Below are 19,582 nucleotides of genomic sequence, written 5' to 3' on the forward strand. Positions count from 1 at the left end.
ATCATAAACATAGGTTTCGTACCACAGAGCTCCTCACGATCTCCCCATCATTCCCTCTCCGAGGTACCTCGAACACGTAAAATCGTGGGTGAATTAAAATCGTCAGGGTTCTCAAAATAACTGCTGCCATTAATTTATTTTCCATTGACCCTGAATATCAAATCTCTTGACATCGTCGTAATATGTTTACTATATACATCGTCGAAAGATGTTTACTCTCTATCTATATATCGTCGAAAGATATTTACTCATTACGTATGTGTTAGAATACCGTTAGTATCCTTGCTCTCATAGAGGTTTTTATCCCAAGTGGTGTAATATTACAAAGCTAATGATAACTATGCCTCGATTAATATTTATTTATTTTACTCTTCTTACATTAATTGCAATGGTAAGCTCACTTAACAACTTAATAGGCAGGTATGTAAAGATGATAAAACCAAACACAAAAATTATAAAATACCTTAATACTTAATTAGAATACTTTTTGTTGTTGTTGTATTATTTCTATCTTTGGACTATAATTTTTTTTAAATAGAAGTATATAGTGCATATATTCATTGATTTAGATTAGAGGAGTAGTAGCTCAAAGCTTCCCGGGATACAATTTCAAATAAATCAAACTTCTTGCATTAATTATATAGGATTGCCACTGCTCACAAACAATTTTCCAGAGGATGGTCAACAGTGTCCACTGCGTAGCACCACACCTCGATCGTAATACCACACTTCGATCGCCTACCAGCCTGCCAAGGGAACCGATTAAGTTATCGCCTCATTGATATTTTTAGGGAAAGCCTATGCCTTGCAGTAGGCATTTAGTAGCTGACATGACGATTGGTTATAGAAATAATAATTAACGTAAAGCGTAGTAAGTATCTTCAAAATTCGGATTACTACTTATTAAAAGTAAATATTGTTGACTATCTGTTCCTGCAGAATTTGTATCACCAGAATATATTAGCCTACGACATTAAAATAATTATTTGTCTTTATAAAGAGTGATTGGAAATTAGTGTAAAGCTTTGCAGGATTTTGCTGATAAATGAGGAATAAATCTGTGTACTTAAATTATACATTTGTATGTACTAAGTGATACTCAATTACAGTGAAGTCACTGGATTTTCGAACCTTGTCTTTTGAACATGAAACGATTTGCTGATTTCCTACTTCCAGGAAGAGCTTATAACAAACTAGAAAACTAGGGTAAGGAAAATAAAAATGATGGAAGTCAGATTTTTGAGAACGACAAAGTAGTAAAATATCAATCAGCCATAGGGACCTCTTTGGGACCCTAGAATTGAAACGACACTCCGTTACTTAATTTGGAGCATGGAGCGTCATCCATAATAGTTTAGTGTTTTCCAGTCCGGTGGAATTGCTGACAGGCAGAAGTAAGGTTCCAGGAGAGCCCTTAGCTATCTTAATCTCTGCAAAAATGTAAAGACTAAACTTCTTTAGCATTTTTCAAATCGAAACCAAGCCGTAAATGCCAATGAGCAAATGGCATTTTTAATAGCAAAAAATAATCCAAAACCTACTCCAATTTTTCAAAAAATTATCCTTCGAAGAGAAAAGTGCACAAAATACATATGACGAAATAGGTAAAAACTCTTTATATAATTTTAATGCTTCTAGAAAATATTATTAACAATAAACAGCAATGAGTAATTTAAATCGAATGTTAACAACGTGCCTCAGTAAATTATGCACTGAACACGTTACGTTCTGCACCAGATATAATGACTAATAATAACGAAGCTGCTCTATTTGACTGAATACTTCGAAATGTGATTCATACAAGGGTCTGTATATATTTACGTTTTCTAGTAATTTGAAATAAAAAAACTCTGCTTACTATTGATAAAACTACCTAAATAATAAATTAAATGTACGTATATGTAAAACACAATAATGACAAGATCAAAAATTTTTCAACGGAACACCTATTGTAGTTTCCACTTTCAACTTTTCATCATTTATAAGAGAAAATCATTGATGGTATGTTCTATTGATTATCGGAGCTAATGGACAATCAAAACATTACAGGTTTAGAAAACAAGGAGCTCAAAGCAAATTAATAAGTTGAAAATATGTAGCCGACACGCATCTGCGTATTAGGTATTGGATCACCTAAAATAAACAATGTAAGCGGTTCCAATGTGTTACCATTGTAACGTCTGTACCGCGACTTAGATAATATCGACAGTACCGTTCCGTCAGTTCGGGGTCAACACTCGTGGTTATGACTCTCATTCTTTTTTGTCCTCGGCTGCCTTTACAGTTTCGGTAGTACTATCGTCGTCATCGTCGTTTCAGTCCATAGACGCCCTCTACAAAGTTTCTCTCAAAGATATCTATGGGGAACATACCGTAATTGCCATGCTAGGAAGACGTTTTAGTGATCGCAGTTTGGTATTATGGTGCACAGAGGATACTGCTGTCCATCCTCTGGAAACTTGTTAAAGAGCAGTGGCAATCCTATATAATTAATGAACAAAATGTAAAATATATTAGATTGTATCCCGAGAATCGAACCCGCGACATTTCATTGAAAGTCTCAGTTCTCACAGCCGGACTACCACTCTATGATAAATAAACTAACAAAAGAAATTAATTTTGGTGAAAACTTGCGTAAAAGCAAGTGCAGTTTGTTGCCTTGTTCGCAAAACCAGGTAATTTTATTCGTGTCACTGGCTCTCACGAAAATTTCTTTTCAACTCTCTTTTTTGATACCCATATGCTTTTCATAATGTACCAACACTGCTGCTATAGGTACACGTGATAATATTTTTGTTTTTTTGTTAATAACACATTTATGTATGTATATGTGTATACGTACACTCCTTTAAAGTTACATCTATTACCACCTGTATACAACTTAACTTAATGTTTTTATAAATTAATATATTAACAAAAACTTGAGCAAGGTTATACTTTTACCTTTAGTAATGCGGTTGTAAACAGTGTACGTCAGATTGCGGAACTCCAAATCCATTATGGACAATCTATAACAAAAGAAACAGTTCATATAAAAAATTTGTAATTTTCAACGTTAATTGGCAACCTGTACAATAAAATAAATTGAACCTCTCCAGATCAACTAGTTACAATATATTTTTAATTGCATTTGTTATTACTGCACTTATTGCCATGTTTAAATAATAACGCACAAATGTTCTTTTAGAACCTACCTCAACTATACTTGATATTAGCAAGTCTCTCGCGCGAAAGATACCGGTTATGCCGCTTTCTCTGTACGCATTTTATCATCGTCATATTGTTGAGGGCGTGGTTTCAATATATAATAGAGAAAGGTATTATTAACTAGCACGATATGAAATTTGTTAAGTAGGTTTAAAAATATAACATACAGATCCGTTTTTCTTTCTCAATGTTTAATCAGAGCACGTGGTTTCTGTTCAATCTTTTAACGACATTGGCGTCTTTGTTTTTTACTTTGTTTATTACTATCGCTAGATAACGATATCGCTAGATATCTTCGGCCACTGTTCAAGTACGTTTTTCGTTGTTTCTCAAAAAGTTTCTCAAGAAGTGTATGAATGAATCTCATTGTATAAATCATATTAAAGCATGTTATACCTTTTTAAAGATGTGTTGTCGTGGAATATCTTTCTATTTCTTTTCTACAACTATAACTAACACCTTGCGCAAAGTAAAGTCAAAAATAAAATAAAATAAAATAAAGAAAATTGACAATTAATATAGGTCCTGTTAAAAGTTCCAATTAATTTTTTTTTTTTTATTATTCTTTATTGTACACGATAAGATACATAATATACAGACACAACAATATACAGAAAAGTACAATGGGCAGTCTTATCACACAAGGCAATCTCTTACAGACAACCATAGTAAGGAAAAGATAATTGTACTTATAAAGGGTAGTTCACGTGTACAAAAAAATACATATTCACAAACAAATGAACATAAATATACATAAACATACATAGACATACTTACTTAAACATACATACATACGTATATAACATATAAACTTATAATAAAAAAGGTTTAATACATATTATAATTATAATACAATAATAAATAAAAACATCAAACTTATTTTGATCTCACTTGCCTCGGATAAAATAAAGAAACAGAGGAAGAAAAAGTTATGAATGAAGGTATAAATAATCATAGATCTGGTAAATAATTTTTAAAGATTTTCTTAAAAATAGTGACTTGGCACGTCTTATTGTCAGCGGAAAATCATTCCACAATCGAACGGCCTGCGTGGTGAAAGATTTGGCCATAAACGAGGAAGAATGCGCCGGTATTTTTAATTCCAGATTATTTGATGATCTCAAAGACCTGTCATGCGTATCATAAAGAAATATATGAATTTTATAGAGTATTTTCTAACTTTAGTATATTCAAAATAACAGACAAACAGATCCATATATTCTTTTTAATTTTTAAAACATAATAGGTAGTTGAATTATTAAGCTAATATATATCATCTGATCTTAATTGACTAGTGTTACCGCGATATAACGTATAACATTGTTACAAAGATTTCACTCATTCAACCGCTTTGAATGAATACAAAGATTTTTAAACCAACTTTCCTACATTTACAATAAATGTAAAAAATTTCCTTATATCCTGCCTATAGACATATGCTCTAAGATACGTAATATATATATATATTACCAGATACCTATATATATACATATATCGTGGTCTAGAAGATTCCTGGTTGGTTGCTGTTTTGACTAATAATCACGAATTGAAATTTTTCACTTTATTTATTTTGCTCATTCGCAACGTAAGAATATTAATATTTTTTACATTCTCTGAAAGTTGTCTAGTCTGCGAGAAACAATATTTTTAATTTTCTTAATGAATGAAAGATATTATTATGTTACATTCTAATCTAAATAAAGAATAAAATATTTTAATATTACAAGTTGTATAAAGTAATTTAATAAAGGGATAAATAGCTATTTGAACAAAAAAATGTAATAATGTGAACTAATGTCGACTGTTTAAAAGTACCAATTCCTGCTTATCCTACGAAGCCGTAGATACAAATTTCCCGACGACCGCAAGAAGTTTTAAAGCGTTTTAAAATGTTAAAGATCGTATCTCGAAAATCAAGTAACGCATTACCTGTACAAATGGATTCAAATTTTTGGATCAATAATAAATTATATATCAGGGCAAAGCCTTGGTATAAATATATTAATTTTCTCACCCAAAATAACATCACGTACTTGACAGATAAGAATGCATTTAAATCTGAATTAATTTTAATGCACATCCATCTATACACGTGTGATTCAGGTTATTAATAAAAGCGATTGCTATAACGCAAACTTGGCAAAAGCTCATCCAGAAAATTTTAAACTAATGCACAGTTTATTAATAATATGTTGAATAATTGAGAATTGTTTTAATTACTCTCCTGTAATATTTAAATAATTTGCAAATAACCTTTGTACAAAAATGTACAAATTTTTGAATAACGTGAGGTTATATTCTTGCCATTACTGGGTACAGCCGTAAGTTGACGAATGCTATTGTTCAGATAGCAAACAATAGACCTTGAGGACAAGTAAAAGGTATAGACAATTATTTCACGATAGTAACTGCGTCATTGGGCACTATTCTCAAGGATCAATGAAAGTGTTTGTATGTTACATGAACTATTTTACCATCGAAACCGTTGCCACATAACATTTATACAGATAATCGTAAGAACGTGTTATTCAGACGATATCGGTAAATGAAAATTATTTGCAACAATATTATTGCAAATTTTCATTTACCACAGAATAACTGTAATTGTTCAACTTACACAATAAAAAAAATGATAGGCAATGAAAAATAAAAGGAAAGAAGCTACCGCAAATATTACTTACTATCCTTTTAAACCTAATGTAGATATCGAAATGATAAATATAGAGGTAACACAAGTTCGCGAATAACACATTGATTTGTAAGTACTCAAAAAACAGAAACTCGTACTAAATCTCCCATAAGTTTATGTAACCAAGACCATTTTTATTGTGGTCAATACGCCGAAGTAAAAGCGTTGACCGCTACTTCCAGATAGCTCGGATCTTTCTCGAACATTGCACTTTCACAAACTAGATACGGCGCGGAAGCCTGGCCGTGTCGTTTGCTGCGAATGTGCTAAATCGTTGCTGTTTACACTTAACAGTCTTGTGAGGAAATTTTAAATTGTCACGAGCCAAATTTGCGTATGTGCAATTTGGTAAATAGTTCATCAGGTTCCATTATGAAACATTTAATGCTTAAAAGATATTTAAAAAAATACAAAAATCCTGTTTTTTTTCCCTGTTCCTGTTATTTTCCGATGTTACGATTATTTTTATAATAAAAATTGCTTGTAAAAGACGCAGGATGTAGACCGCTGCCAACCGGTTCTACTGGAATATCTTTTGCAGCCTATGTGCAGCAGTCGACGTGTTGTGGCCGAAATGTTGATGACAAAGTTTATATTTCTCTCTCTTCTTGTTTTAAACTTGCAATTAATTAAAATTGCAATGAAACATGACACAATAATTATTATAAGTTAATTTTAAATTTTATTACGAGTTTGACACGCTTGCTTTTTTTTCACTTATTTCCTAATATTGATCCACCTGCCGTTAGCCATCACATGAAATACGTTTACTAAATGCTTTTCAAGGGTAATTATAAATTTTATTTACGCTTAATAAATAAGTAATTAAAACAATTCGAGGCAGCATATACATATTTAGATGAGTCCATTAACTTATCTGTGCACAATGTTCAACGAAAACAATTAAACATTAGGCAAACACAAGCTTACATAAAGCACTATTTGACGTTTTCAAGTTTCTTACGTTAATGGAAGCGCTTACTCATGTACAATAATATTGTGAAATTTATCTACGTAAAAAAAATTATGAAATATTTCGTCAATGCAAAGGCGACGTCATAAATCTAGCATATTATTTGAATATTAAGGTATACTTTATATCATAGGAAGTAGATAATTAAATATTAAATATTTTAAGCAAAATTTACTTTTTATTATTGACGAGACAAACTAGGCATTTACGTAACATTGTGATTTTACAGACCATACAACACCGGAAAAAGCAAATTATCGTATTGGTTAGTAATAAAAAAATAAAGATGCGTTTATACTGGGACAAATGTCACTACATCTACGTGGACTTTTTATCTATTACGTGGTGGTTTTCTTGTTTTTATGTTTATTGACTGTTACATTTTTTATTTTTTTTTTTAAAAACAATGCCTTAACAAGGTAACTTTCAATGGGAACATAGTAATATTTTACAATTGATGTTAGAAACCCAGGCACTTAGTGTACCAGATAATAACAAATTTAAAAATTTAATTATTTCTTGCACACTTTCATGTGTAAACGCCGATATGTTGCCTATTGTTGACGCCCTCCATTTTCATCTATTCCGTTCGCTTGTTTACATATATACAAAAAAATCACTATAGTTACTCTACACTATACTGTCAACTGTAACTTTTTAAAACGAATAACTCTGTCGTATTACACTAAAACAAAATGTTAAAAAGGAGCTTTTTTAACATTGCAACCGAACGTCCAGTAAACTGACATTGCTTCTAAGGACCGATGATAAAAGAACTAAAAACAGGAGTTTTTTTCTTAAGTAAATTAGCTATTAAGAAATAGCGGTGTAAGTTGAGAATTGTAATCCAAGTAATAATCGAAATATTTAAAAATCTTTTGCTCCTCGTTAGTTTAGCTAAATCTTGGGAGTAGCTAGACCAGTTTAGCTAACTTTGATCTTAAAACATTTGTGAAAGTTCCGAGAAGGCTAAAACGGTAAGGAACATAAATAATAATTAACAGAATATACAATAAACGACAATTTATTAGTCAAAAACGAAATGTTCATAGCTGTCAAACATTTGAAGCCACCTGTCTTTTAAAATAAAAAATAAATTATTTAGTTGTGAAATATTTATGTTAATATAGTAAAGCTATGTTTCAGAAATTAGTAGTAAAAGTGTCAGTTCATTGTCGAAAAAATGAAATAAAGAGATTAATTAAAAGATAATTATTAAAATCTGTCATCAGTTTGTCAATAAGCGAGAATTTTATAAACTATTATTATTACTTAAGAATGTCATGGAGAAGACAACCTGATGTAGTACTATAGGTGTTATTAAAAAGACAAAAAATATAGTACATCAGAAAGCTTTAAGTTGAATAAGAGTACATTTTATATATAAAAGTTACTGATTAGCTGGTACGAAGCTCATTGTCTCAAAAATACACACACACACACACACACACTCATGTATAATATATTCATATATGTATGTGTATATATATATATGTGTATATATGTGTATATATATGCGTATATATATATATATGTACATGCGATCGTAGGTCGCGGGTTCGATGCCCGGGATACAATCTTATGTAATTCACACTTTGTGCATTAATTGTACAGGGTTGCCACTGCTCACAAACTGGTTTTCAGAGAATGGGCAGCAACATCCTCTGCGTACCATAATACCGCACTGCAATCGGCAAACCGCTTGTCAAACGTGGTGATTATGATATATCCCCCATAGATATCTTTAGAAGACGTCTATCCCCTGCAGTGGGCGTCTATGGGCTGAAACGTCGACGACTCCGCATATTGGGAATTACGTAAAAATATTTATTTATTCATTAGACTGACGAAAAAACCAATAGTACTGCTAAAGATCACCAAAGATTGTTGGTTTTTCATAATTTTGTCAAACCAATAAGGCTACACATAGTTTTTGTAGGGTCGACAATGATATTTACATTTTTTGGCAACTTGAAAAATTCATCTATTATAACGTTTATATCTATGTAATTTAATATTACTAGTATTATTTATTTATAAAATATAAAGGCTTATTGATTAAATTTGTGTCCAGTCTTAATAAAAATTGAAATCGTTTAAAACACAGCACTGGTATGTATAAATAGGTAATTATATCATATTATCGAATAACGATGTTGTTACCATATAACTCTTTTTATATATTGGTTATTGGTTATTGGTGTATAGGCTTTAGAGAGGTATATCTATAGCTTTTTCACCGGCAACAAACTTAATAAAGAAAGCTATTGGAATACAACAGGCCGATAAGTTCTAGTAGTACAAAGTCTGAAGAGACAGATAGTAAACAATAATGAATTGTAATACATAGTGATCCGAATTTTGAAAACACTCATACTTACTATGTTATTTATAAGGTTTTTTATTTATAATTTTTATTTATTTATTTTTTTATTTCTGAAACTATAGAGTTGAATTAACCATTCATTTACGCCTATAACTGGTATAATAGGTAAATAAGTCAAAGTATAGAGTTACAATGTTGTTATTATAATTTTTTAATTTATATACACTTTATTGTACACTATAGATAACTATTAAAAATATTATGTAATTTAAATAAAAGTAATGTAGTGCAGACAGTAGCCAACCCTACGGAACTAAGAACTAATACTTGAAATATTTACGTAACAATTTGCATTTTAAAGCAATTCATGACAAAATGAAATGACATAACCTATGATATGAACATAGTAGATCTTCTGTGGCTAGATCATAGTAAAATAGTTGTTTCCAGCTGGTCTTATTGCAAATCTATAATAAGAAAGACCTATGTATCCTCTAGATGAAATTATGATGTCATCGAATTTTGTGGTTAGTGGTCAAAAAAGGACAATTTTCTAACTCACGTTGGTCGTAGAACTTTTGTCTTTAGGTACTGAAGAGATATTGGTCGACAAGACATTACGTAATTTCCCAAACGCTGCCCCACAGAGTTGGACTTGTTGATTGACCTATTCCTCAAAGTTGGGTTTACGTAATTTGAATGTAAATAATTTCATTATTTTAGCAATTTTTTACATATTTTCCTACATACGTGGGCGTATCTCACTGATCTTTATGTCTTGATTTACTTTAAGATATCTCTCATTGAAATAAAATAAATAAATTTTGCTACTTTAGTTGTTTAGTATTGCCCAGATTGAAATTATTTTCTTTTTCTTAACGATGTAAATTATGGTCGCAACAGTAATGCAGTTTGACAGTCATCGCCTTGACCGAGGAGAAGGCAACGACCTCTACTGTGCAGCCCTACTCACGCAATTCTGCTATAACGGTATAATTCAATTGATGACTTCGGCCCTAATAGCTATTTTCTTTATTGGTTACTAATTTAAAAAAAAACCTCATTATGTAAGCCAGTTTGTTATTTCAGGTCGTAGTTTTACAGTTACAAAAAGTTTTTACAACAATTTAAATGTCCTAAACATGATTTGAAGTCAATAAATGAAAGTTGTTATTATAATTTAATGATAATATATATTTAAAACACTAAAATATTTATTTTCATTTTTTACTTCTCAGTATAGGTCCGATACTAATAAATTATTAATATTTAACATATTTTTATACATCACGCCATATTAATTCCGGGTATAGATTTGTTTTTATATAAAGCTTACAGCCACAAGCTATTCGATATAACTTTCACAACACTTTCAAAAATAGCATATTTCAAGGTTGTGGAATAATAAATTATTAAAAATATAAATACAAAATATAACTCTTGTTATTATCTCGTTTTACCTGTTGCTAATTACTATAGTTAATTTTCAGTTCAGTTTCCGCCAAAACGAAAATTATTATAACCACATTTTATCAATAATAATCAAATTTATATAGCATTATGTCTTACGGGCGACTTATTTATGGTAATGTGTGTAAAATTTTAGTGCCAAAAAAGAGGTCCTCGTGCAGTCTAAGAGGTAATAACTCCCAGAAATAAATTTCTTGGAGAATTTATACATGTATATTACATATATTGTTTATGTGTATAAAATATTAAAACATAAGAGAAATGGAGAAAGTCCAAAAGTTAGCTCTAACACTACTACGGTATTACAATACTCTCCGGGATATCTTAATTATGTAGCAGGTTATTTAAAAAGTTTTTAAACAGAAAATTGTTATAAATTCCTATAACAGCGTCGATTTTTAAGTGATTATTAAATCTGATAAATTTCTCTACCACTGTAAATACTCACATGTGGATAACAAGTTAAAGAATTAACGAACAAATATGTGAAATTTTAAATATTACATATATTGTTTATATGTATAAACTATTAAAACATAAGAGAAATGGAGAAAGTCCAAAAGTTAGCTCTAACACTACTACGGTATTACAATACTCTCCGGGATATCTAAATTATGTAGCAGTTTATTTAAAAAGTTTATTAAACAGAAACTGGTTATAAATTCCTATATTATTCCTATAGCGTCGATTTTTAAGTGATTATTAAATCTGATAAATTTCTCTACCACTGTAAATAATCCCATGTGGATAACAAGCTAAAGAATTAACGAACAAATATGTGAATTATAAATAATAATATATTTTACTTGTGTAACGTCTTTAAGTGGTTAGACCCTTGTGGGCGACTATTTCAGCCACAGAACTGCTATACATTCCAGTTATCCGGTTTGAAGGGCTTCTTTATCTATCTGTACTTATTATATATGGTGCGGTTGTAATTTTATGCACATAGCAAATAACTTGCTATCCGGTGCACGCGATTCTTATGCTATTTTTTGTATATGCTATGCAATATTGTGTATTTAAAAACACATAGCTTGAGACAGGTTTTATTATTAATGCATTTAAAAAAAAACAAGGAGTTAGGTATACAACGTGCAAATATTTATGTGCTGTGCTCCGTTTTGTTAACATATTTACAACCTTAATATATTCGGTAATGAAGTTAGAAATTTATAAAAAAAAATGAAAAGTCTAATAAAATTTAACAATTTTGTTTTACAAAAATAGTTTTGGTGGTATTTTCAATATTTTACTTTTTAAGTGACGACTTCTTTATTATAGACTAGCAATTAACACACGAACAATGTTTTTTTTTTTACGGAACAAAATTAGAAATCATAAGCTGTTTAATAAATTAGTATTATTACGATCATTGCAAATCAAAGAATCGACCTTGGCAAAAATCTATGAACACCTCATAATTTATAGCGTGCTTAGGTGTTCAAAAAAATCTAAATTGTTACTGTTTAAGTAATAAATTTAAATTGTTTTTCATAGCATAAAAATTTCAGATATATTTTTTAATTAGTTATCAGTATTGAATTTTAGCTCATTGTGTACATCTGACCGTCCACGTCAGAAAATTGCTCTTAGAAGACGTTTGCAAAAAATTTTATAGCGATAATAAATTACACATATTTTTTAAAACTTAATGTAATACGAATTATTAATTTATTACATACCCCTTGCATTGAACGAATAGTTGTGTAATTTTGCACATTCAACCTGAAATCGATATCTTTTAGGATTTTTTTTAATTCGATAACAATAAACCTTTTCTAAATTACATTATTTTGTCATTGACAAATGCTCTTTGTTCACTTATGGTAAAATTTTGTCGAGTTCTATAGCAAGCAACGGCAGAGAATTGAAGGCCCTTTGCTATTACCGGGACCGGAAAGTAATATCACTTTCTTAAGTTAAAATCATACGACTAGATTTTAACAAATTTTTATTTCTAATCAACAATATCCTTATACAATAACAATATCCTACCTTCGTCATCAACAACTTTTTGCCATCTAGTATACAACGTCTTCCTAATACGTAATGAGCTACCAAATGACCATAAAATATCGACATGCGCAGAAACGACTGCATTTTCCGGCGCCCTTAATGTTTACTGTAACTAAACAGGGAGGTTTCATTATCATCATGACCACTGCAAGGCATAAGCCTCCTTATAAATCGACTCGATGACCGGTCTGGCACTACCTGTAACCAATTGTATTGTCTCTAAGGCTTTTACAGTTTCGTTGATACTGAGTTCAAGGAGCGGAAGAGTCCGTGAACTAGATCCGTAACCAACGATTTCCCGTGACCTATCTATCTCGCCAGTCCACTCAGGGAAGGGAGCGGAAGTAGTGCCAGACTAAATATAAGAAATTAATCCAATTGATATTTAGACCCCTTCCCTTATAAGCTAAAAAATTAATTTTAACAATGTACAAATTTACTTCCTTTGTTCGAGTGCGTAAATTTCTCTTATAAACTACAACATCATTAGTAGCAATAATAGAAATCGATACTCTTCCCTTACTAATGTAATTTTAGTATGGTACACGCAATTTAAATTTCAATGTCAAATTGAACGTAGTGGTCGAGCAATTTATTTCTAAGCAGAAATTTGAAGGACAGGCTATAGTCCATTTGACATGCTCGGGGTTGACTTCGTATCGTACCTTGTTTATAAAGGGTTAAATTCGAATTTTTGAACGACCTTCTTAAAGAAAAAGGAACCAAACTTGATCTTTTGATTTGATAGATTTTTATTTTCAATCGCAATCGAACCTATCCGTAAATCAACTATATCACACGTCCTGTGCTTGTATTATTGTATTCGTAACGCATATTTTCTATAACATGGCGAGCATATAGATTAATGCGTCACTCTGTTTATGCGTGTTTGATTTTTTTATCGAATTTAAATAAAAAAAGATTGTCACTACCTTTATTATAAGTTACGTTGTTTATTTCGTATCATCTTTCGTATATATCTCGAATTATTTTATGTTACTCCATAACCACGGCCGCCTACCCAACTGAAGCAAAAGTTTGTATCCTAACCTGTTCTCTGTAAAATGTACAAAGGAGCAAAATAACCTTCGTGGTCTTACGACGCCTTCTTGGAATGCTTAACTTCTACCGCGACAATGCGTATTCCTGTTTTATTTTAAAACTTCACTACAATTCCTTTTCTCTACATGAATAAAGTTGTTTGCTTTTGGTATTTACATCTTCACCGTTCTTGTTGTGGCATAGCGCTAAGGGCACTTAACAAAAACCTTTTCTTTCCTTAACAGATTCGTCGACTCAAGCTGTTACAATATTTATTTCACAGGTTTAAGAGGTCCTTACGCTCTTAGGTCAATAATCGGACGCTCTATGTGATAAGCAGACGCAAAAAACTCCAATTGTATAGCATTCTGACACCCGAATTGAGTTTATCACTACTATTCAAGGCTGAGAATATTGGTCCTTGGCCTATTTAGTTGCATTAGCGATAAGTGGCGGAACAAACTCCACCGATACTTTTAATCTTAAGAGAAGAAAACGTGCCTGTTAAATGACCACGCATGTATTCTGGCAACACAGCTGTTTGATTCGGTGCTGCGATAGAGCTGCCGAATCATCAGGAAAATCGAGCACAAATCTAGGTCTCCGTAGGGTCGGACTAGAGCGGAGAGTTAATGTAGTTGACGGCAAACTTAAACGTGCTTGTTCCCTTTGTTTGAACAACGTATGATTCATTTCAATCTCGTTTCGTTTTACATTAAAGAATAACAAAAACACATTTTTTTCAATACCGTATAAATAACAAAAAAATAGAGGCAGATAAACATTGATGCGCGTGTAAAATATAATAGAATATATTGATATAATATAATATATATATTGTAAGTATTGACTATATATCTAGTAATTTGCGATCACATAACATGTTCAAAATAATAAGAGTTTTGAAATCAATGACATTTAACCTTACATCGCCTATACGTTTTTCTATCATTGTCTTGTCAATGAAATAATTTATGTCATAATATGTTATTTTGTAATAAGATAATAAATAATAAAAAGCAAAGGTTTATAAAACAATTGTTTGAAATTTTTCTAATGTTTCTTTTTTAAAAATTTAATTAGTTTTATGTACCTATTAATATAATTAAAATTAATACCTAGGTATGAACCGGTAACGAAAAAAAAGTATTGTAGAATACATACAGAATAGAATATAAACAAAGCACATATTAGTTTCATGAAAGTTTGTTGCGACGTTTGCTTCAAGTGCAACAATAAAGTGCTTTCAACAGGTGACAAGTCGGCTAGTATCATGACAATTTTAAATAATTCTTACTTTTAAAAGTCCGATAACAGACCCATTGATCGACTTTTTCAGAAACTCTAGAATCGAAATGCTAAACGAATATGGAGTGACAGTTCAAATCAAAGTGCATTCGTGGGCTCCTGGGTTTAATCATATATAAAGAGTCCATTAAAGCGACCAAAAAGCTTGAACCCCTTTCGAAGGAACATCAGACGTAAAGTCCTGGTCTAAAGCTCCCGAGGAAGCCTTTATGCTAATTTAAAAAAGTTTAGACTAAACCCTTTCTTCACTCTGAAACCTCAAACCTACTTAACCTAGAAACGCTAAGAATAACTGGGTTCAAAGAGTCTAGTCATTCCACAGAACCTACTAAACACCCTGTTTTCGTGCACACCCAGTGCAAAAAGGAAGCTCTGATTAGCAATAGCTTCGATGACTATGACTCACGACTAGATTACGGCACCGACATTTGCGACGCTCAGGGCTTTTATAATGACATTTGAATAATAAGAATAAAGAAGGAAAGAAGCTTATTGCATGACAGCATACCATAGTCACCTCTTTCCGCCACATCATCAATTTCGAATACTACACGAATGGCAATGCGATGGGTAGATTTATAAAAAGAGCAATATGGACTTTTCTAGAGTGTTTAATTGAGTAAAATCTCAAGATGGCAACGCAGCGATCACGATGCCCTTTAAAGTTAAAAATAGCCGTACTCTTAGCTTTTTATTAAAAAAAGATGTGCAAAAGTCCTTAGCTATAAACTCTAAAGTTAATTGAATAATGCGTATTGACGAGTTATTTATATATTTAAACTAATTTAATTTAACCAGATTGTTGATAAAATGTCAGCAGTTCAAATGTATTATAAAAGCTGTGAATACGACGAAAAACATGTTATGTCAGGAAATAAATAATAATACTCGATAAGAATCTGTTTATATAAAAGTAAGTAATATAATAGATCAAAGAAATTGACCTCATATGATAAAATTTTAGACTCGAAATAAACATATAAAATGTCAGTTATCATTAATAATTTAAAAAAAATCCGAAATTCGCGTAGACATAAAGCGTTAATGTCAATTTTCTCTTTGTTATTTTGAGTATGAACCGCTATATTTTATATATATATATATATATAATATATATATATATATATATATATATATATATATATATATATATACAAAATAAAGTCGTGTTAGTTAAATCTGTAGTAAACTGTACAACGATTGTTCAAATTTTTACGATTTTATCTTTGTCCGGAATAATATAATATTCAAAAACGATACGTACACATATAAAAATTAATATCATTAAAAAAACATCAATCTAGCCGCGTAAAAAATTTAACTCAAAATGTCCTTAAAGACCTTCTTTAAAGATCATTATGACACCCGGTCTTGAGCTGCCTGCATCCAGCGACATCCCCAGGCCTTCACTGAGTCGTTGATCCACCTAGTGGGGGTGAATAGACGCTGCGGCTACTGGCTCGTGATCACCTCTCGAGAACCTTCCGGCCCCAACGGCCGAGCTTAATAATTTTGTAGAAATTTGAAAATCCGAATTCTTCTCATTAATTGACTGTTAAATGGAACGAAGTTCGCAGGTTAATTAATCAATAATATATTTGATATATGAGAAATTCTGTTAGGTTTTGTCAATTTTTAAACCTTCATCGAACAGTGGTCTCGATAATTATTACTGCAAACCTTTAAAACCGATTTATAAAATCACAAGGAAAAGGAAAAAAAATTGTACAATTAAAATGTCGGCCCAGCGGAAATGTCAACCGTTTACGGTTCGAGTGTTCTGCGAAAACACAAATAGGTTGAAACAGTAATTTAATCGAACAGACTCTTTGTTATAGAGTGACTAATGCACATACAAATTCATGTATATAAGTCACTTAAAACGGATAGATTGCGTGTTATTAAAACATATTGAAAATCTTTAAAGAAAAAGTGATGAAAATAATTAAATTATCTTTATTACAGAGAATTAAAACGGCAGTATGGAGCATATAGCGCGCAGAACACATGGCCGTTATGGACTTGTACTGGAATAGAGACCAAGGATCTGCAAGCGCAGCGTACGACCACCACTCAAGATAGACAAACGAACTTGTAAAAGTTATCGGAAGATACTGGACGCAGGCAACTTCCTACTGATTTTTTGTAAAAGCGACCCTCGACCATTCGAGGTCTATGCTCAGGAGAAGACGTCGTACAGCCAAAATGATAGTAGTGATTTTTTTAATAACCTAGCATTAATAAAAAAATCATCATATTTGCCTTAAAAACATATCAATGAATACATAGTCACAAAAAAAGTAATATGAGGATTTTCAAAAGTACTCCTATATATTTTAAAATTGGACTATTTGGATTTATCGTTCCTTTAAAGTTTTTATACTCGTACTGATTTAATAAATAAAAGTAATATATACATAAACTCGAACTTTATTAAACAAAAACAAGATTATTTATTAAACGAGTATTCAGGTGAAGCCATATATAATAAAAAGGATTACATTTTTTATGGAATTGAACACGTCACGTACTTGGAAATACACAATGTTTTTCCTATAAAAATGCAAAACTATTGTCAATAATCAATTTAGAAGAAATATAAAATGTCTGTGTTTCTTACAATACGTATTACTGATTGCGTTATTTGCGTATGTTATTCAGGTAAAACACGTACGATATTAAATAAATAATTGACGAGTTTTAAAGTTTTTAATCGAAAAAGAAAATCCATCTTAAATTTTTTAATGATCAAACTAGATTAAAAGGTATTTAATAATAATGTATGCTTTATGACTAATAAAAGATTTATCAGACAGAACTACTTCTAGCCAACAATAAAAACAGAACAAAGTAGTTATGTTAAAAACAAACTAATGATTCGCAAATAATTATCAAAACAGATAAAATTAACAAGCCTTGTTTGTAAATTTTATTAGTCATATTTCAAAACACTTTACCGATTACATTTCAGGCCGAAGCAATCACTTCATCAACAATTTATTTGATATGACGCTTATGAGATTCTTAGGAATCTTTACCCATCGGACCATAGAACTATTATCCATTAGTTTAACAACAGGGCCTTTTGAGTAAAACTCATTTGTGTAGAATACTTTTAGGTTTTATTTATTATTTAATATATACAAGGTTCAGTAATTATTACGAATTCAATTGAACTTAACTTCAGTAGATTCTAACGCATACACGAGCTCAATTTTCGGCAGACATTCACTTCGTGTGATTCATACATTCTCGCGCACATAATCGACGAATCGAAGGCATAGGTCAAAAAGAAAGCAAAACGTAGTAGAAGCAAAAATAAAAACGACACAATTCCGAACGAAGCTAACATAGCCCTCCTTCACGTCTTGTAACCTTTTTGTGAGAGGAGATCGGAATAAAAGATAAATTATTAGTCTTAAAAATAAAATGTTTAAGTCCACTATAAGCAACTTTATTAATAAAGTTTAAAATAATTTATTTATTTCACTGCTTCATATATAAGTCAATGTCAGTATTAATATTAATACAGATAAAATAAAATTAACCTAAACACAATAGCATCCAGCGCAGAAATTATAATTTGCCGCGTTTGCAAAGTCAAATTGTATCAATAGGTCATGCAACAAATTAAACTCTTCGTCAAAAATATTTGTATTATTAAGTAAATGGATACATAATATTAACATCTAATTTATAATTTCATATATTAATATATACATTTACTTTAATCGTAAATTAAAATATTTTTATAAATAATTTTATCGTGTATTATAGCTATTTTTTTTTAAAAAAATAATTGTACCTTAAATTAATTTTTAATATTTCAAAATTATCAATCCCTTACCTTTTTTCCGACAAAATTAAAGAAATGCACAAATTACAAAGTTAAAATAAATAAAACAAAATTTTGCATTGGTATTATGCACAATTTGCACTATAATTTAATTTTCGAAGGATATCATAGGTTTGCATCCATTCGAAAAGCGCAACGTCATTCAATTTCTTTTTTTTAATTATCGCAAATATTTTAAGGTGTCGAGATGAAAATTCCGAGTGCCAGTAACGTTTTCGCGCACAGCCCGTACTGGGTGGCGCGCAGCGGTACACTGGCAGTTCGGGCTTGGGACTCGAGCCGTGCCAACATCGGCGTCAGATGACAACATACGGGCATGCGCGTGCACGCAGTAATTTACGCACGAATTTTTGTCACCCCAACACTAAAGTAATTTGTTTCAACCAGCCTTTCCTCAAGGTCTAATTTCTTAAACAAAAAAAGAGTATTAATATTCTAACTACATTTAAAATATGTGATATACGTTATCAGTACCAATTTTTTAATAACATCATACATACCCATGTTGCAATCAACTAATAAATCAATAATCTCGTAATATCCACATTTATATTTATGTTCCTAATATTAAAATGTTACTAACTTTTCGTAAATTATTATTTTTACATAAGACTTTTGATGCGTATATTACGGTAATTTGGAAAATGGATATTATTGTACTATTAATATTTTTTTTATTTTATTAATTTAATC

The 19,582-nt window shown here is 30.8% G+C and overlaps 1 protein-coding gene across 1 annotated transcript in view; it reads right to left on the reverse strand.

Moving 5' to 3' along the window:
- The window catches only part of LOC137919134 (ATP-binding cassette subfamily G member 4), a 39,624-nt gene extending 20,506 nt beyond the window's left edge, over positions 1–19,118 (reverse strand). The window contains exons 1-2 of the mRNA XM_068762105.1: positions 18,881–19,118; positions 2,944–3,008 (exon numbers count right to left, since the gene is read on the reverse strand). Of these exons, the coding sequence (XP_068618206.1) occupies positions 2,944–2,998 (55 nt within the window). The 5' untranslated portion in view covers positions 2,999–3,008; positions 18,881–19,118. The remainder of the gene's footprint in view (positions 1–2,943; positions 3,009–18,880) is intronic.
- Between the last annotated feature and the right edge of the window lie 464 nt (positions 19,119–19,582).

This window comes from Battus philenor, unplaced genomic scaffold (genome assembly GCF_028537555.1).
Source record: "Battus philenor isolate CCGP_79_NKW_IND1 unplaced genomic scaffold, ilBatPhil1.0.hap1 SCAF_16, whole genome shotgun sequence".
Taxonomy (NCBI): domain Eukaryota; kingdom Metazoa; phylum Arthropoda; class Insecta; order Lepidoptera; family Papilionidae; genus Battus; species Battus philenor.